The sequence below is a fragment of the Lepisma saccharinum genome, chromosome 18 (assembly GCF_977018435.1).
Source record: "Lepisma saccharinum chromosome 18, izLepSacc3.1, whole genome shotgun sequence".
NCBI classification, from domain to species: Eukaryota; Metazoa; Arthropoda; class Insecta; order Zygentoma; family Lepismatidae; genus Lepisma; species Lepisma saccharinum.
In genome coordinates this window covers 2,771,371-2,793,128 of record NC_139246.1, presented here as the reverse complement: position 1 = coordinate 2,793,128, position 21,758 = coordinate 2,771,371, and the positions used below count along the sequence as shown (strand labels likewise).

General features: G+C 38.8%; 1 protein-coding gene across 2 annotated transcripts in view; it reads left to right on the top strand.

Moving 5' to 3' along the window:
• The window catches only part of LIMK1 (LIM domain kinase 1), an 83,476-nt gene that overhangs the window by 250 nt on the left and 61,468 nt on the right, over window positions 1-21,758 (top strand). For both annotated transcript variants that reach the window (XM_083140060.1, XM_083140059.1), the window contains exons 2-5: window positions 4,690-4,798; window positions 6,922-7,036; window positions 10,298-10,428; window positions 20,742-20,933. In XM_083140060.1, the coding sequence (XP_082996186.1) occupies window positions 4,690-4,798; window positions 6,922-7,036; window positions 10,298-10,428; window positions 20,742-20,933 (547 nt within the window). The remainder of the gene's footprint in view (window positions 1-4,689; window positions 4,799-6,921; window positions 7,037-10,297; window positions 10,429-20,741; window positions 20,934-21,758) is intronic.

The window sequence follows — 21,758 nt, the reverse complement described above, 5'->3', positions numbered from 1 at the left end:
CTCCGTGAATAACTTCGAAAGCACTTAATTTTTGACATGAACATTACATTAGAAGAAGTAGTTGTTAATCTATTCACAACCAAATGTTCGTCATTTTATTATAACAGAGTTCGGGTGTTACTTTGTTTACTCTTGGCAGGGCTTGTTACCAGACACCTCGAATGGCCGCCGATACCTTTGTACTATAATTTATAAGATAATTTATTTTTTGAATTCACACAAAGTTATCGACAAATAGAATCGTATTGCATGCACATGAGTTTTACTTCCTGAAATATGTCTTTATTGGATTGATCATGTCTAAATGACGTCTTTCAACTTCAGATTGTTCGTAACGAGTGGGAAAATGAGATGTTAAGACGCAAAAGTATTTTCTTGATTTTGTTTGAGTTTTAGGCTATGATTTTGTATGCAGACACCTTTAATTTATGTACAATATAAGAACCGAAGTTTAGTATACCGTTCTTTTTATTTTGACCGATGTAATGCAGTTTGGCAGCAGAATGTGTGAATTGTCAAATCCCTTTCCCCAGCTCATAATTTACGGAAAGAGAGAGAAAGGAAGAAAAGTATGAAGTGGACATGGAAATGATTGAAATCGAAGTAAATATCGGTAATACGAGAGAAACGAAGTGAGAAAATAAATCCCAAGGTTAGCACTTTACAATATAAAGTAAGAACCATTTCTGAAATATCTCATGATAAGAATAATGAGCAGTTTCATGTACGTTCATCATGTTGTTTATCAGTTGTAATGCAAGCTATTACTCCACAAATATACATTAATGATTTTGCTAGAATCACATGAAATGAAAGATAAAATGTACAGAAGATGTAAAATGTGTAACAGTTCCGTTTCTTTTATGATTTATTTCATGTTTTATGATTTATTTCAAATTCTCCTAGCAAAAATACTAATTATTGAAGAATTTTGGATATCATTGTCACACGAAATTTGAACCTTCCTTAAAGTAATGAGCACTGTTTGGATTCAAAAAAAAAGTTATTGAAAAAGGAAACTTAAAAATTACCTTACGCAAGCATGCACGCTTCCCATGGACAAGGTATTCTCGGTTGACAAGCGACAGTAAGTATTGTAGACTAGTGGGAATGAATGTAGAAGTAAATTGGAACCTTAGTAGAATGCATTTAGGGACTTTATTTTAATGCTAAAAGAACCAAACTTGACCTGCCTAACCTAACCACGAAAGCATATATTGAACAAAATCTTAAGTAATCGCTAAAACTCTGCAGTATGTGTTAACAGACGTAAATTGAACCATATAAAAATTGCATTTGTAGCATGATGAAATCGCAATAAAACAAAAGGAACTTGGGCCAAACTTTTTGTGTGCTTTATGAAAATTATGTTGTTTAAAATAAAGGTGTAATTTAACAATACAGGGAATTTATCAAATTTGTTTGAAATTTGGGATACTTACTAATTTGGGCCTCATAATCACGAATCTGCACTTAAAATTTGGTGCTTATTCGGGGGCAGGTGAATCTGGCCAATTTCTAACATGCCTTTAACAGGGATTCTATAGAGGGAGCCGGAGCGGAGTAGAGCCGGGGCCACGTTAGCAGTTGGGGAGCGGTAGGTCAATTACCCCAGGGGCAGAGCTCGGAATCGGTGGGAAATTTGGAAATTCAGGGTGTAGAAATGAGAACTTAATTTAGATTATTTTACTATTTCCACGTGTGAGCACCAAATTTTAACTGCAGATTCGTGATTAGGGGGCCAAAATTAGTGAGTATGCCGAATTTCAAACAAAATGGAGAAATTCCCGGTATTGTAAAATCGCTCCAAAATACATATACACTTCAGTGAGCTAGAGACAACAGGTGACATTCATCCGTACGTTGTAAGGTTAGGTGTGCTAAGTTTGGTGGGGTTATAATTAGAGCTGAGCCGATGCCGATACTTGTATAATTTCAGTACAAAATAGCAAAGGCTAGCTACCGAGTCATACTAACTCGTCACATCACTAGGCACGTACTTAGAAATATATAATTTGGGGAGCCAGTATGAGCCAAGTGTCGCAGATATATAATAATAAAATTGTTTCTATTTAATATATTAATATAATTATTTGTAACAATATGACAATTAATTAATTTTAAAAAAAGGTAAAGTGCTCCCCTGTGCATAGCACCACACCATGAAGGCATATAGGGGGTGTGGGGGTAACGCCCCACACTTTCTTGATCCGGTCGTGAGTGGGGGTGATGTGATCAGCATCACGCCCCTGACCGCCTTTACCCCCCAGGTACCCATGTTATTTGATGCTGGGTGGGCGCCGGGGTCGCTTCAAACGTTAGAAAAGTTCCCGGATTTGAACCAGCCGAGGATCGAACCCTGGACCTTTAATTAATTAATTAATTAGTGCTTAATTTCTCCGATGTGTATGGAATATTGTCGTATGTAACCACAGACTAAGAAACGGAGGAAAGACAACGTTAATACTTATTTTGTTCTTTCTATCTTGACTAAAAAATATTATTAGATAAATAGTAAAAGACGTTATAAAATCAGAGATAAAGCAGCAAGTATTTATCATCTAGCTTACTTGTAGTTAAGACTGCTAAAAGCAACAGCCTTGGCAAGGAAATTTGTCAAAGAAATTAAAAAATTGAATATTTCTTGAATAACAAAGAGAATGATGGTACGTCCATTTGATGAAAAGTAAAGTTCCTGATAAATATTTTATGTACATTATTGTAAGTAGTGGTGTACATAAATCTTTAGAGGGGCCTCTCCGATGGTGTCACCTTGTAATCTATAGATCACGGGTTCGATACTCAGTGGAGGCACGTAGTGGTTCGGGCCATGCTTTAATAGGTCCAGTCCCTATTAGCTTATCTTTCTTAGTACTGTCATTCAAAGCCATATGTTCTGAATCTAATCTCTGTGGAAATTATAGATAGATTGATTGATTGATTTGCTTTACTTTACTTCACTTTTTGTGCCACTTTTGGCTAATTTGCGAAGATGGGGATGAGTGATGATGTGGTGAAATTGATGAATGGACACTCACAAACATCCATGCCCAGACCAGTTCGAACCCTGGTGTCGTAGCACGATGTGCTAACCACTCTGCCATGGGGGCTGGCTTTTAGCGGAAATAAATAGCCATCATTGGCCGATACCGGCAGTCACAGTGCTTGAACGTAGATGAAACAAAGCTAATTTCACAGCGACCTTCATCCCTCTTTTCCAAGAACTCCGCAACTACCTGACCCGGCATTAGTGCGGCCGGTGGTTAAAAACATTCACCTATCTTGCCACCACGAGCTTCAAGCAAGAATTGGCAATGAATGGTTTATTCCCCACAACGTTAACTAAGCAGTTACATGCCTTCACAGTCACGTTTCGGTTCAGCTTTCACTTACTCATGCCTTTGATCTTGCCATCTGTTTACCAGGAGGGTGGGTTTTTCCAGTTTTTCTAGGAAAATGCAAGGAACTTCCTGTGCTGGTCTGACAATCTGTCACAAGAAAGGGTGAACAAGATTTTAGAAAGGTCAAATGTTGAGACGAGCTGTTGCCTTTCCCTGCTCTCTAGCTACTGAAAATCTTTGGTATCGGTAAAAGAAAATCAACTGATACTCACCTATGCCTATACTGCCGGTATCGGCTCAGCCCTGGCTATAAGTTACACATGTTATTTTTTCTTTATGTGATTGTACATATGAACGGTGAATAGGCTAGATAGGAGTTTTTTGTACTTATGTGGGCCATGCTTTGGGATGAAATATCTTTGTTGTTTGTGGTTTCTATGTCTTGAAACACAATTTATATTACATAAAGCATCAAATTCTATCAATGAATAAGATTCAGCATAATTCTCAAGGGAATACAGTCAGAAAGGACCCCGGTTTTTTATAAAAATAAATTATGAGACCAGATATGTAAGCTATAAGTTTATCGTCTATATAAAAATGGATGTGTGTATATATGTTTGTTCCAGCATAACTCTCGAATGCCTGGAGTAATTTCAACCAAACTTTGTACACGTATCACTTGCAATCTGGAAATAATAGTTTTGGGGGTAAGACACCCCTGGCACCCCTAGGGGTGGGGTGGGAAGGAGTGATACGTAAAAATAATATAGATCGACCGATATTAAATTAAATTCCACACAAACAGACATCCGTGACTCTATGCAATCTGCACAACGATAGTGTTTCTCGGGATGTCTAACATTCAGGCTGTGTTGCGAATGGAATCCATAGTTTTCGTGACACTCCCAATGTGGTTCAACTCCAAGTTCATTCATTACCTGTCGGCATGGGAGGGGTGAGGGCGGGTGGAAAATAAAATGTCACAAATGACCTAGATTAGAGTCGAATCCATAGTTTTTAGTGTCTCGAAGCTAATTGGTGATATCTCACGATGAAATCAAATTAGTTACATTTTACACTATAGTTAGAATTCATTATTTTCCTGTCTAATAGAAGATTGGGATAAATAAATGCTCGGGCAATGCCGGGTAATCAGCTCGAATTGAATAAAGCTAACCAAATGGTAGACTTTTGCACTAAATTGTAAGTACTTTTACTGACACACCATGATGACTGATATCGAGCGGTGTTGATAGAGCAACGATTAATCTGTGTCAACCATGATTTTTAGTACTGCTGCTGTGTTGAATATATATGTATTTATTATTGTTTTTCTTTATTTCAGAAGAATCAAGTGAGACATCGGACACAGCAGTCTGCGCTGGGTGTCTCAACCTTATTGATGAAGAGTTCTTTCAAGCTTTGAACCAATTTTGGCATGTGGAGTGTTTCAGGTAAAAATTCTACTTCTTAAATAAAAAAAAAGGTTTAATCATGATTTTGGTAATGGTTCCGATTATTTTATGATTTTTTTTCAAATTCTCCTAGCAGGAAGACTAATTATCGTAGAATTTTGGCAATCATTGTTACATGAAATTTGAACCTTTGTTTGGATTTTTAAAAAAAAGTTAAAAATTACCTTACGCAAGCATGCGAGCTTCCCATGGACAATGCATTTTCCATTAACAACCGACTGTAAGTATCGTAGACTAGTGGGAATGAATGTAGAAGTAAATAGAAACATTAGTAGAATTCATTTAGGGACTTTATTTTAATGCTGAGAGACCCAAACCTGGCTGCCTAACCTAACTATGATTACTTATGTAATCGCTAAAACTCTGCAGTATGTGCTAACGGAAGTAAATTGAAATGAAACATGTTAAGATTGCAATAAAACAAAAGGAACTTGGGGCCCTGATTGTCCAAAAGCTATTGTTTGTCTGAGGGGATTTATTTGTTAATAGATGTAGGCTACGCAGATGGTTAAGTGTAAGTAAAGGCATTAATATAAGATTTACCTTCACCATGTAATCAAGTTCACTTGTGGAAATTTCCATTATTACAGTATATGTTTGTGTGTTGTCTGTGTATTTTAATCTGAATAATAAACATGCCATTATAAATTTTTTCGCTGTTGCTATCCAAATTTTAGAACTTTGAATGAAATGGTAGAGTCAATCATACATTGGAATGTACGAGAGCAAATCGAAAAGTCTTTGCACCTAATTTTTTTCTAGCTTGTTATAAGTGTTATTACAAAAGCGAGGTATACAGGCAATGCAGTAGGCTGTTCTTGAAATGGCTCTATTGTAACTCCAGATTTCTTCCACGGCATGGTGCTGTTATCAGTTGGCAAAGATGGCTGAAGTGCTCAGGAAGTCCACGCCATATGAGCAGGGAAGTGTTATTCGTTTTTTATTGTGCAAATGACAAACAGCCAAAGATATCCACAGGGAAATTGGGTCAAGTGTACAGAAGTTATTAACCGACAACCATTGACCATAGGAATACCAAGTTCAGTGGTAGTGTCCTTCAGATGAACACGTCGATCAGCTTTCACCATTTCATCAACACGGGTAATGTTGTCTGGTGTCAGCGAGGAACGAGGTTGGCCCGATCACTCACTGTCTTCCACATTTCCCCGTCCCATTTTCAAATTCCTTGCACCACCAGTGCACACTTCGCATTGATAAACACTGGCTCCATTTTCCTGTGGATATCTGTGGCTGTTTGTCCTTTTCACCATAAAATTAGAATAACGCTTCGTTGCTCATATGGCGTGGACTTCCTGAGCACTCCGGCCATCTTTGCCAACTGATAACAGCATCGTGCCATTGGAAGTTACAATAGGACCGTTCCAAGAAATGCCTACTGCATCGCTCGTATATCTCACTTTTGTAATAACACTTATAACAAGGTAGAAAAAAATTAGGTGCAAAGACTTTTTGATTTGCCCTTGTAATACATAGGTATTAATCCTATCTTCTATAATTTAACAAATTAAATTTTTTAAGGTCACATTGGAAAATGTATAGCTTTATCTTAGTTGGATTCGTGGTTTTCTTAGACCATATCCCCCCCTCCCCCCAAAAAAAAGAAATTCTGGTGCCTTAATTATTTTTAGTTTAGTCTACCCTTGTCTGTGCTTACTGTTGCATCCCGGATTTAACTTTATTTAGATACATCGGGAACTTTTCTAACGATGGAAGCAGCCCCGGCACCCACCCAGCGTCGAATAACATGGGTACCTGGGGGATACCCTGGGGGGTAAAGGCGGTCAGGGGCGTGATGCTGATCACATCACCCCCACTCACGACCGAATCAAGAAAGTGTGGGGCGTTACCCCCACACCCCGTATATGCCTTCATGGCGTTGTGCTAAGCACAGGGGAGCACTTTACCTTTTTAGATACACACACATGCAAATGTATCTTGGATATCACCTTGTGCATCGTAGACTGTGAATAAATACATGGCAGACTTTAGTAATATTAGTATACTGTAGTAAAGTTAAACCTGTTCACTGCCATGGAGCTCTGGTAGCAATGTATTAATTTCATTTTACTTTCCTCGTGTAGATGTTCAGCTTGTGATATTCCGTTATCAAGTTGGTACTTTGAGAAAGATGGGATGCTGTTTTGCAAGGATGACTACTGCGCCAAGTTTGGAGAGGCCTGCCAGGATTGCGGACAGGTATGGGCAAATTGTGGAATGTAGATACGTAGATACATATAGTAGTTTACGGGTATTCCAAGCATAAAAACACACTTTTTCGTTGTGACGTTTCAGGAGAACACACACTCCCTGCATCAGACTTTTATCTTTAATTTCATTAACAATGGTTTAAAAATTTTAACAAAAAAGAATCAGTTATACAATGAATGTTGTCAATGTTACATTGTTGTAATGTAGCAACTTAAGTGTGGAATAAGCAGTTTCATTATTATTTCAGATAAAAAATTGGGATCCTTTTTTTTAAAAAATAAAAGTTATGCATCTGAAATATCATTGCTTTCACAGTTTCTTGATGTTTTCTGTTACATTAAATTTTAAAGATGGTGGCTTACTCCACTTGTGAAAAAGAAAGCCCCAAAGTGGTTCCATGTTACCATTTTTAATATTTATTTTTTAGATATTTAGATATACATACATTTATTTATGGATAAAAGCAAGGAGGGCCAAAAGGGCTAAGTAAAAATCAAAGAAGGTAAAAGGAAACACTCACCGGACAGTAGAAAGATTCAAAATTTTCGCTAATTTATAGCATCATCGGTGTGAGGAGAAATAGACGGAACCGGAAGTTGGGGCACTGCAGAGTTGCCAGGTCCCCATCGAAGAAGAAGCGGTGCGTAGAACGAAAAAAACACTGTTTCGTCACCAGGCTCGTCGTAAACTGTGAGTGTGTAGGAAGAGTTGGGAGGGCAGGAGGGATGGGATGGTTTGAGGGGGGAAGGTGGGTGAGGGATGGGTATTACTGGGTGGCCTTGTTCAGGCCAGGTGGAGTGGTTGCACTCATGGCTGATATATAGGCCCTTTCCCATCTTTTGCGAACAGAGGTGTTGGCTGGTTTGGGTAGGAGATGGATGATCGCTACCCGGAAGCAGTCGTTGAAACTGATGTTGTGGTGGTTGGTGTGGACGGCGACAGTGAAGTCCAGGTTGTGGGTGGAGGAGCGGTGGTTATTGATGCGGAGGTTGAGGGCCGTTGATGTTTCCCCCAGGTAAAAATCACCACAGATGTTGCAGGTGAGGATGTAGATAAGGTTTGAGGCATGGCAGGTCCCTTTGGGATGAAGGGTAAATTTGCCAGTGGCCGTGTACACCTGGAGGGTGTGAGAAGTGATGAGGATGGGGCAGGTCTTGCACCTGGGGCGGTTGCATTTATGGGCAGGGGGGTGTTGGATGTGTGGTGAAGGAGTGTTGTGGACCAGGATGTTTTGGAGGTTGGGGGGGCGTTTGAAAACCACCCTGGGTTTGTCGGGAAATATGCTTTTGGTTTCAGGATCACTGTGGAGAATTGGGAGAAGAGAGTGCAGTGTGTGCCTGATTTTGTTGAGGTGGGGATGGTATTGGGTGATGAGTGCAGGTGGGTTGGTGGCAGCAGGTTTCTTGGTGGTAGTGGTGTGTGAGGCAGCTCGGGATATTTGCTTGGTGACAAGGATGGAGGGATATCCACGGTTAACCAGGGCCTGGTGTAGGCGGAGGTTATAATTCTGGCGGGAGGTGGGTGAAGTGTTCAGGCGCTGTCCCCTGAGGGCCAGAGAGAATGGAATGGCTTTTTTGGTGTGGAACGGGTGGGAGCTGGAGAAGTGTAGGTACTGCATGTGAATGGAGGTAGTCAGGTGTCCTCCCTCGATGTGCACGTCCACATGTAGGAAGGTTTTCTGGTTGGGGGAGTGCATCCAGTTGAATTTTAGGGAACGGAAGTGGTTAAGTTCGTCCAGGAAAGCTGACAAGGATGGTTCTCCATGTGTCCAGAACATGAAGATGTTGTCGATGAAGCGGAGCCATAGGAGGGGTTGGAGGGGTTGGGTAGCCAAAAACTCTTGCTCAAGTTGGCCCATGAAGAGGTTTGCATAGGATGGGGCCATTCTGGTACCCATGGCTGTACCTCGGATCTGTAGGAAATTTCGGTTTTCAAAGGTGAAGTTGTTACAAGTGAGGACAAGGTGGGCTAGGTGGGTCAGGAAGTTGGTGCTGGGGTTGTGAGGTTTGGGTCTGCTATTGAGATAGAATTCTATGGAGCGGAGGCCATGGGAGTGAGGTATGTTGGTGTAGAGGGAAGTAACATCGATGGTGGCAAGGATGGTATCTGGGGGCAATGGTGGAAGGGTGCTGATTTTCTGGAGGAAGTGGTTGGTGTCACGGAGGTAAGAGGGCAGAGCTTTCACAAGAGGCTGGAGATGGGAGTCAAAGGGACCTGCCATGCCTCAAACCTTATCTACATCCTCACCTGCAACATCTGTGGTGATTTTTACCTGGGGGAAACATCAACGGCCCTCAACCTCCGCATCAATAACCACCGCTCCTCCACCCACAACCTGGACTTCACTGTCGCCGTCCACACCAACCACCACAACATCAGTTTCAACGACTGCTTCCGGGTAGCGATCATCCATCTCCTACCCAAACCAGCCAACACCTCTGTTCGCAAAAGATGGGAAAGGGCCTATATATCAGCCATGAGTGCAACCACTCCACCTGGCCTGAACAAGGCCACCCAGTAATACCCATCCCTCACCCACCTTCCCCCCCAAACCATCCCGTCCCTCCCGCCCTCCCAACTCTTCCTGCACACTCACAGTTTACGACGAGCCTGGTGACGAAACAGTGTTTTTTTCGTTCTACGCACCGCTTCTTCTTCGATGGGGACCTGGCAACTCTGCAGTGCCCCAACTTCCGGTTCCGTCTATTTCTCCTCACACCGATGATGCTATAAATTAGCGAAAATTTTGAATCTTTCTACTGTCCGGTGAGTGTTTCCTTTTACCTTCTTTGATTCATACATGTATTTAGATGTATATGTATATCTAAACACAGTAAAAATATGTAATCTCATATTATATGTTTGTTAGATACAAAATATGCTTGTACTTAATAATTTACCTAATATGTTAATCTTGTATACAGGGTGTTGAAAATTTTGGAAACTTTTTTAAATTCTTGAAAAGCACAAAACGGATCTATAAATATATAAATCTAAATCACTAACTTTCAAAAAAAATTATTAGACTAGTAATAACATCAAAAATAAATGAAAGAAATTCAATAAGTGCTCAAAGTTGCTTCCTTTTGCATCAATACATGTGTGAAGTCATCTCGGAAAATTATTTAGTGCACAAGTGTGCATCTCAAATTATGTATAAATATTAAACTGATACGTACGGAGATTTTTTAAAAAGTATAACTCTTCATATGTTTAACATTGATGATAAATGTGTACATTTATTTCCAGATAATCACTGGACCTGTGATGGTTGCTGGTGACCACAAATTCCATCCAGAATGTTTCTGCTGCAGTTCCTGTGGTGGGTTTATTGGAGATGGGGAAGCATACGCCCTGGTGGAGCGATCAAAGCTCTATTGGTGAGTTTTGGAAAGTTATTTTACTTAAGGGCATGCTCTTTCCAAGCTCTTTCGTGCACTTGTTCGGCTGTGAACTGGGATGCCCATCCTCATGCCCCCCTATGATGCCACCACTGGTTCCGGCCCACATAGACCAACTTTTGCCATGATTATACATTTTGCATGTGACATGATATTGTTATATTTGCTGCATTGCCCCACCCCCTCTTATATCCCTAGCTACTTTTTTATAGCACTGTGTTGACGTGAATTGACATATTGTTATCAGGGAATCCTTTATTTTCAATTTCAACAACCATCGGTGGATTATTGAGATGGGTGGTGCCGTCGGATGTAGATGGTGAAAACTAAGAAGAAATTGTCATCAATTTAGAGTTAATGGTAATAGCAGCACCCCACCCCTTTCACAACTAACACTTTATCATGACTTTGTAAATCTAGCTCCTTGAAAGTCAGTTTGAAATCCATTTAAGGTGAAATTTAGCTCTTTTATGCCCATCAAGTTTGGCAACACTGCCAGGATGGCCGTAGGAGGCAAAGAGAACTGAATTGGGCTTATGGGAGTATGATTTGATTTGTTCTCTTGGGAATATCAAACTTCCTATGGAATAGAAAAATATATCAACGCAAAGAAGACAGTTTGAAGATGCATTTCACCAGCGGAAAAGCGAAACTTCAATTTGATTAGCCCGTAACTTGATGTTGAAGTTGATTCCCCATAAGGAATACATGAGATTTCGAAAATTCTTATTCATCATATTTTTCAAACGTTTCCAGCTTAATAATCAACATAAAAAAAAACACTTCCACTTGTAACATGTTGAGAAATTCATACTCTTGGATACACCCAGGTTTTTTTTAGTAGTGGTGCCCATTCGGGCGATATTGAAATAAATGCACAATTGCATTTTATTGCAAGGCATAACTGTAACTCCTCCCCTTAATAGTGTCTTATTTGATGACAATATGTGCTATACTTGACCTTTAGAGGTCATCTAAGCACAGCCGATGTACCAAACAGGTATTTGCATGGCTAGGTCCGGAGTTAAACATATGTAGAATCCCAGGATGAACATTATCATGAGTAGAGCTCGGAAGTTGATGGCCTAAAAAATGTCTTAAAATTATTAAAACATAAGCTTTTTTTTAATTGACATAAAAATTATGTTCAGTTCTTAGTCATAGCTAGTAGCATGCATATTTAGTTTTCGACGGACACACAAAATGTGAAATAACATGCTGTAATGTTCATTCTCCAAGTTTCTGAAACACGTGAGGTGCATTTCCATACCATGTTTTGTCATGAAATGATATGAAATGCATTGCAAAATGTGCCCTTCCAGATGGTGTAGTGGTAACATCCTCACCATGTAATCAAGGTAGTATATTGCACAGTGGTTCAGATCCCATTTGAAATTAGGCCTAGTCCCGATTAGATAAGGCATAACTTGCACCCCATGCCATCAGTCAATTAAGTAAATGGAGACCAGCTTTGGCATGCACTTACTTCATTCTCAAGCTTCCACCACATCATGTGACTTCCTCGGGAGATAGGACAAGTATAGTAAAGATTTAAGACATGGGAAGGTAAGTTGAAAGTTAAAAAGATAAAAAGACGATAAAACTCCAACTCTGGCTGGTAACTAGTTCCGATTAGGCTACCTGTGCATAAAAGTGGACTTTAAGCAATGTTTCAAGAACTGATAATGCGAAATAAACTCTTAAAAACACAATTTATTGCTTATTTACCAACTTGGCCCTTTCTAAAGTCTGATTTACCCTGCAAGTTATGCAAATCATGGAAAATTGAATAATTCTGCTGTAAATATTTGAGAAGCTAAAATTGACTTCCTTACACAGGATTAAATTTAATAAATTTAAAACGGATATATTTATTTTATGTACTGCTTTCGATTCTGATATGTGCCCAGTTTTTGTACACTTCGCAACATCTTATTTGACCGCCCTGAAAAATTTCAAAGTCCGGAATTCGTAAATTTGGCAGCATAGCGCTTCAGAGCCAACTAAGAGTAGCCAACTTTGCAACATTTCTTCTTCCTGAATGAAAACGCTCGTGATTTTTTTTTTTCATTCTTTCACATTCCATTAGGTAAAGATGCCCTAAAGCAGTAATAAAGTATATGAGTAGACCAAAAAATGTTAAGTAGAAATACATATGTTGAAAATATTTCAAGATTCTTCGTTCTGGATTTGAAAATAGGAAAATGTATGTGCATTGTGTAACACTGAACAGGTTCTCATCAACCTGTTTAGCATAGTGGTGGGTCATCTGCCCCTCCACACTCCATATTCGTCGCCACTGTGCATGCCTCAAGTAATGCTTCTACTAATGTTTTTAATCTTTCAGTGATTGGCAGGATTTTAGGAAATACTTTTCCTTTCATTCAGCTGTTATAAGTTAACACATATTAAGAACTTACATCTCAACTTTCTGCATCCGGAAATGCTGGACATAAATCGCATAAATATCAACGGAAATATCCAAGAAACGTAGATAAGCATTCTCATCCAAAGCCGTTTACTTCCCGAAAAAGATTTTGCAGAGAAGTAGGTTTGAACCCATGACCTTCCATTCCATAAGCAAACCATCCCCCTACACCACACGGTTCACGTTATTTTATGCACTCGGTTCGGATCCCACTTTAAACTGTAGGTTCAGTCCCGATTAGCCTTACTATGCATAAAGTTGACTTAAAACACCAAATCAACCAATTCATCTTCTTTTAGAGTGGGCCTTCTATGATACTGTAGTCGGCCAGCATCCGAAAATACAGTTCTGCTTCGCGTATACCAGAATGTAATTGCATTTAATATTGTGACTAATTTTACTTTAAAACTACAGATTAGAGCGATAATAGTGTCCAGAAAAAGAACCTCAAAGTAGATCTTCACACGAAGTATTTTAATCCATTGCCAAACATTTCAGTTAAGAATAATATTATGCTTTTCCATTGACCGTATTTTCGAATCATGGTGAATTTGCTAAATGGACCATGTCAAGAAATCTAAATATGTAAGTTTTACTAGTAAATGCATTTAGAATGCACGAAACAACAGGGGAGGAGAAAAATAAACCTCAAATATAAGTAAAAATGCAACAAAAACTGTTAAAAATACTGACAAATAAACTAAAAGCCAAAAAAAAGCCGAAAAATGGAAAAAAATGTAAAATAGAAAGTGTTTTCCGGCTCTAACTGAAGGGAAACAGACATGATATCAGGTTTAGCATTGTTTTTAAGGGTCAGAAAAAAAGTTGATTTTTCATCAACTTCCGAACCCTAATCAGTAATTATGACCATTGAAAAAGTTGGAGGTAGCTTACTTAAAATTTTCTTGCTGAGGGATTGTATCGTCCCATATCTCCACTTCATAATAAACAAAAACATCAAGTTCATATTTCGAAAATGACTAAGTCTGTAATGGTGGTTTTGAATATTGCAAAGTTAGTGCGGAAAGTTTGTCATATCTGATACTCGTACTTTCTGTTCAAAGAAGACAAACATTTTAGATACAAAGCGGTGAGGAATTAACGATCATTATGAGGTTTTGAATTTTTTGTTTGGCACTCACTATATATACTTATTAGTAGTTTCGAATTGGCCTTCGTCACAATAACAATTTATTTATGTTAATTAGCGATTTACTATTAGTTTTAGACGCATGGCAAGATTGTGGTGAGTGGATTGACAACAGTCATTAGATTACGAAGGAACTAACATAAAATTACCAATCTTAGCAATTCGAACTCATTAAACGCTCTCCTTCGTTACAGTATTGCACTACATCACTACTTAACTGTATATCTTTTTTTAATATATCGAAATCAAATAATCAATATTTTAGGTGTCAGTGAATAACAAACAATACATAACTTAAATAACATTACATTTTGCATCCTGAATACATATATGTGATTTGTGAATTAATCATGATGTGTGTGTTAACACAACATATGAACAATATCTAAAAAGAAAAGTTTTGACTTTAAATCCTGGAAATCTCCAACTTCTAAGGGGAAATATGCGCAGAAGGGACGTCCCTCAAGTGTGCATCAGATTCATTTTTTAATTATTCTAATATCAACGGTATCTGTTCAGCAAACAAAAAAAAGAAAAAAAGAGGAGAGGGTGGGATTTGAACCCGCGACCTTTCACGCTTGACGAAAAATAAGGATAGCAGCACCTAAGCAACTGCTCTACGTTAACTTAATGACATTATATCCTTAAAAACATGTTGATGTTTATGAAGACTCCCACCTTCCTGTGTTTCAAGCACATTTTCTCGACAAGTCGTGTAAAATATATGTTTTTGAGAACTGTTCGATATTATGCAAGGTATTGTAAATAAAATGTCGCATAAACTCCTCACAAGTTTGCTTCTTTCTGCACAAACTTAATGGCAATTTCCTCCAGGTGAACAAAAACTCTATTCAGTGTTTCAAACCCCCCAAATTTCAAGTCGGGCAAGCAGAATCGTAAATATTCTTCAAGGTTCTTTTTCCAATTTATTATTTCTGTTTGATTGCATATTATAATACCGGTTTATAGTTTCTAAGTTCATGGAAAGTGTTAAATTGAAAACCAATCACCGCAGCGTTTTTCGTCTAGTGGAAGGACCTACTCAAAGTTGGCTACTCTCACCTGGAGCTGAAGTGCAATGTTGCTAAGTTAACGATTTCGGGACTTAAAATTCTTTCGGGGCGGTCAAATAAGATGTTGCGAAGTGTACCAAATCTCTATTATTCACCATAAATACGTGGCTCTGTTTATAGCTGATATTTTTTTTATGTTGTGACTAATTTTACTTTAAAACTACAGATTTAAGTTATAAGAGTGGCCAGCAAGGGAACCTCGAAATAACTTTCACCCAAAGAATTTTAAGTTTCCTGGAGGAAAAATAAATTTACCACGATTATTTATCCTATTGCCAAAGATTTCAGTTGAAAATAATCTTGTGCTTTTGTATTGACCAGGTTTTTGATTAATGGTGTACGGTGCCTTCTGCCTTTATAGCTTTAGGTTAGTCTGTATGCAACCCTTTATTGGACTTGAAGGGCGTCAGAGGGTTAGTAGGACCAAGACCTGTGTGGTCTGTGGTGTAGGATTTGGAGAGGCTTGACTTCTATGCCGACCCAGCCAGAGGCAGGAAACTGCGAAGGATGATGACTTAGAAATTTATTCAGGCTTCTGAGCCACGGTGGCTCAAGTCGGTAACACGACTGACTATCATGCTAAAGGTTCCAGGTTTGATCCCCGGCCTATTCAAATTGGGAACTTTTCTAATGTTGGAAGCGGCTCTGCCGCCCACCCAGCGTCGACTGACATGGGTACCTGGGAAACTCTGGGGGGGGATAAAGGTAGTCAGGGGCATGATGCTGATCACGTCACTCCCAATCACGACCGGATCAAGAAAGTGTGGGGCATTACCCCCACACCCCCTATACACCTTCATTGCATGGTGCTAAGCACAGGGGAGCACTTTACTTTTTTTTATGACGATATATATGAACTTTTTAAACAGACAATTCACCCCATATGACTTGTAGGCTAAAATCTATTACAGTTATACCTCAGTTTAAAACCCTGGTCTTTTGGTGATGCAGAAGAACCACTTTTCAGTGTTGGGTTTAGAAATATCCATCTTGGAATACAAGTACCCCAAAGCCGCCCCTAAGAGTGCGGCAAGATATTTCCCCAACTGTCCCTGAATGACCAGCCTTTCAGCAACCAGGAGTGTGTCCCACAGGCTTACAGAGCTATCACCCTTTTATACACAAAATTTGTTTACATTTTCCCAAGACAACACTATAGTTGTTTATACATTCATAGTTACAGAACGTTTTACAATTTTCTTGTATTTTAACAAAATACCAAAATCTTTAAAATTATTTTTCAGTAAGAATTCAGTTTAAAAACCCTTTACATATGTGATATTAACAATAAAGTATTTTTATAGAAAGAAATATATAACATCTTTTAAAGAAAACAGTTGAACACAGATTAATCTTGCACAGATGCAACGGTTAGCACTTGAAAAAGCTTCAGTCGACTGGGGCGACACAACTGGTTAGGAAATTTAAATTTGTAAGTTATGCTAGCAAATGCATTTAAAATTCACGAAACAGCATGGTAGGAGCAGAAGAGACCTTAAAAATGTCCATTGGGAACAAGTTCTCTATGAATGATATACATGGAGTCAAAGAACGTGATCAGTATCGTCTTGATATCTATGGGACTTCTGCAGGAGAACTTTCTTGGCTTATGGGGACCCTTGACTCTTCCACACCAAACTCTGGAGCTTTGGAAACGCCACGTTTCGTCACCAGTTTTCAGGAAATTCGAATCCCTATCTGCAGCCCTAATCATGTCTCGGCAATCTTGAACCTTTTGGTTTTTCTGGTCATTTTTGACATGACGACTAGACCTCGCATTTTAGGTTTTTAATCTATTTGTTCCTTTACAGGTATGTAAGAAATAATAAGTTATGTCAGCGTTTCATTAAAAAATGCAAAAAAAAAAACTATTTTGCTTGTTAGAACCTACTTTAGGTTTATGCGCCTAAATGAAGCATGGTTTCAAAGGTTTTACAGGATTTTTAAGTCACACAGAGGCATTTGCTTTGTTTGGTCACAAAAAATCCAATAACGAACTTGTTTGAAACGTGCTCTCTGTCGATTTCCCTTCCTCCAAGTCCATGGTGATTTTTCAAAGTTCTAAATAAAGCAATATGTCTGGTGCCATTGTTACCTGTACAACCCCAAGTGGTCTGATCTGTGTTGTCTTACTCGCATCACTTGCACACATGTCTTACAAACTAACATTTCAGCGTTGAAGTTTGCACCACTGACTATGTTTTTGTTGAAAGATTATTTTTATAGCCTGACAAGTTAAGTCCCGATATGCGCAGATCGCTGCGGAGCACTTCCTATTACGTCATCCTCCGCACCACTCTTCTACGTACTGGTCTGGTCTTGAGACTACGAGTGGTGCCAACTCAGCAAAATTAAGCTAAAACAAATATGACAAACTATTTTTACTCTGTAGATTGTCGGTGCCGGCTCATATCAGTTTATCAGTGGTTCATTTGATTTGATCCGGGCGGTGCGCGGATCGTAAACTGTAGTATTACGCATGCACGTTAACAACGAAGAGAAACTACTGGGCGAATGACTTCATTTTCTGAATGCGACATCGAGCAGTGGCCTGGTTCTTTTTAAAAGCCGAGTGGGGTGGGGGTTCTTTTGTTTATCGTACAACAATCACTACAAGAAGGCAAGCTGATAATACGCTTGCCTGTGTTCTTTTTTAAAGCATTGAAATGTTCTTGCTCTTTACTCTTGGCTGCATATTTTTGAAATGCAAAAATCAAATCATGCCGGGTCCAACGAAATCCACAATCTTCTCTGGAAAGCCCCTTAGAGGACAGGCTAGAGAAATTGTTTACAATGTTGCAACGTACAATATTAGCGAAATCAGGAGGAGTTACATAAACTTAAGTATAATGTTGTAGAGTCCACAAGCTCCGCCACAGCAGTATCTAAATGGATGGTTTCTCAAGTTTTAAAAGAATTGGATTCGATTGATTTGTTGTTGTAAGTACACTTAATGCACAGTAAGGCTAATCGGGACTGGACCTACAGTTTAAAGTGGGATCCGAACCACTATGTGCCTCCACCGGGAATCGAACCCGGGATCCCTTGATTACAAGGCAACGACGCAACCACTGCACCATCGGGAAGTTCTAGTTTCAAAAGAAGGAAAAGAGTCATTGGCGAAAGGTGAGCTGAAGTTCTGTACTCCGACAGGTAGACAGATAAAAGCGAATACAAATTTCATTGAAAATCATCAGAACATTCTGCTCCCTCCAGGTTGCAGCACTGCGAACCAACGTCGCTACAGAGAATGGAGTGGGGAAATATGGTGTGAGCTGCGCAACAGCTATTTGCAGCATCTTGTTTTTAAACTTGTCAAGTTATAGCATATATGATGATCCCCACAGACAGAATTGCGGAGTTTGCCTGTGGATAACATGAAAAAAGATTGTTGCCTAACTATACGGTGAAGAGTGGATTTTAATAGAAAATTTCCAATGGTATGTTCTGCCATCGCCATAGGGGTAGGCAACACACACAACGTTATGCAAGATATAGGTGTCCCATTTTCATTGCTGGTGACTATACCTAATCAGCATTTTTCAGGAATTTTTAACTATTTTAAGTTTTTTTGAACGTACTTCAGAATTTTCGATTGAGGACCTATTTTAGGATTTTTAGACCCTATTTTAGGAACCTTAAGGCACACTTTTTAGAATCGAAATATCCGAGGTCTAATGATGATATAGGGTGCTTTCGTTTGTGTTACTGTAACTTTTAAGAGGATTCTTCCCAAAATGTTCAAATTTTCCAGCAAGAGAGAGAGAGAGAAGATATCAGTGTAATTCGGGAAGGGATGTTTTTCCAAATCATGCTGTATGTAAATGCATTACATCAGTCCAGAAAATCATGGGGGTCATTGTGCATTTAGTATTCATTTTATATGATAAAGAGTGAAAACTCTAGTTATCGATTCAATGAGACCAATAAGCTGACATAGTTAAGTCCGAATGAGTAGAATGTCCATATTTGTCTTGAATATCAAATCTGTAATCTTTATACCCCAAGGAATCAAGAAGTTGCTGTTTTCCCCCAAGCATAGAATCAATTTTCTCTTCTCATCGAACATTGAAAGTTGTCTTGCAAATTTGTCAGTTGTTAGTTTGTACATCTAAGGAATCTCTTTCTTTTGTCAAGCCATGGGAGAATTAGGAACTACGATATGAGTACAAATACTAATTAAGTTTGTCACAGTTAATTAAAGTATGGACGTTGGCATCTTTTTGTTCTTTGCTTTCTTTTAAGACTAAATATGCAATCAAATCAACATCCTTCAAAATTCATTGAAGGTTATGTCAGTAACAATTATGGATAAGGTATTGATAACTTCATGTTAACAATCATTGTCAATAATACAGGATGATCCATAAGTATGGAAACATCCATTTCAAACAATTCTTGATGGTGAAACACAAATATAACATACCAATACATGATATGTGGGAGGGGGAAACCCAGATAGGGTATGTCATCAACGTGGTGTTGGTTTCAATTTCATTTTTTTTTTTTAAATGGAGATGTGGTCATGTAACATGTGAAAATGATCAAGAATTTCATGAGAAACGTGATGGTATGCTTCACTTTTGTCTAACGTTAATCCTTAAGGTGGTGTTTACAAGATGAAGTTTACAATGTTCATTCAACACGTGCATTCAATGTGCCATTCATCTACTTCCCGTGCTAGAACAAAGTGGTACTCCCAGTCCCTCTGAAGCTTACTTAAATGGGAGAACAATTGCCGATCAAAAGCGTGGGGACGCAACAGTGCTGCTGCCACCTACAATAGTTTGCTTTGACCAGGCCCATTCACCTAGAAAAGCATTCAAACTCAAAAACTGTTGATCCAGTCATATCTCAAAATCAAATTTCAATTTTAATGAGGCATAAGTCGTACATTAACTTAATTTTAGGGCTGACCATTGGTATGATCCGATTCCAATATTGCTATTGGAAAGTGGCAGTTGGAATTTATTTACTGGCCAAAACTTTTCCAGCATTTTCATCATATGTGAGAGGTTCACAACAATGCCATGTTACACTTTGGCGGAGTTTAATTATTCTGCAAATTATGCACATATCGAAGTTTCTATTTATTTTACATTTATTATTGTCTGAAATACTGGTGTTTGTGGTTACATAATAAGTGTTTTAATATTCTGATGTACTGCTTGAATATTTTAAACAAAGCTATGGTGTGGAATATTGATGCATGGAATTGTATTGGAATACACACTAATATTAATCAATATTTTGAACAAATTAAAGGTATCAATGGAAATCAGCAAAAGTATCGGCATCTATTCAAAGAGATACCAGCTCAGCTGTACTTAATATGCCAGTGAATTCTAATGTTGAATTTGAATGATAATGTCATCAAAAACTTACTTGAAGGCATTGACTATGACTGAACATTCTTCTTCTCTTTTCGCCGGCCCCCGTGGTGGAGTGGTTAGCACATCGCACTACGATGCCAGGGGTCCCCGGTTCGAATCCTGGCCTGGGCATGGATGTTTGTGAGTGTCCATTCCTCAATTTCATCACATCATCACTCATCCCCATCTTCGCAAATTAGCCAGAAAGTGGCACAAAAGGCGAAGTAAAATAAAACCAATCAATCAATCAATCTTATTCTCTTTTCCAGTGGAGTATGCTACAAACGCCAAATGCAACCGTTAAGCAAGACGTCCCCATTCATTCGCAAACCTCACTCCATTCGTCTTGTGGAGCTTCCTCCAACTCCTGACAGTCAAAGAGGCATCAAGCTCAGCATGGAGAATGCGAGAGGGATGCCCATCACTGACTCCTACGGGTGCCGTGGATTAAGGATCTCAGAGTAAGTTTTGCTTGTAAATTATTTATACATAAATCAGTAACTTATTAATAGAATGTGTTTACCTTAGTCGCTTGTGATTCAATGTGCTTTTACCCAATAAGTAAAATTGGAATTAATGCTGTGTAACTTTTTCCCAAGTAACATTATGAGTGGTAAGTGCTTTCCGTACACATTACTTTCCAGAAACTAGTTCCAAAATTCAGATTTTTAATTATTTTTTTCTTGGTACTGTAAGCTACTCTCGTTGTGAATAATATTCATGCAAAATAATTGTCATAATGTATGCACACAATTTGATGATACATAAACGCACGTGTTTTTATGAGAATGATCTATTAAAAGTTAGATATGCAGCGATACAGTCAGTAGGACATCCGACTTCCATGCAGAAGACGTAGGTTTGTTTTGTGGGACGAGTTATTTCAGATAGGAATTTTTGCAGCAATGTTTGTGCATGGGGTGCCTCTGGGGTTCACCCAATCTCTATCAAATGTGTTTGCGTGGGTACACTGTGGTGCTCATCACATTGCCTCCACAAATAGCCATGGTTGTGCTTTGTGGAACCATGCTTCCATAACCTCCCTCCCCCCCACCCCCCCTCACATGCCTTCATAGGATGTTGCAGTGTGTAATATATCCATAAAAAAAATATTCCCAGTTCAGTATTGTCCGCCTTCTTTTAATTATTTTTTTTTGTTGTTGTTGAACTAAATGTCCAATGTATATTTTCTTCCCATAATCTGGGCGTCGGTGTTCTTTGTGAGTCTCCCCTCATCAATTTCATCACTCATTCTCATCTTCGCGATTAGCCAAAAGTGGTGTAAC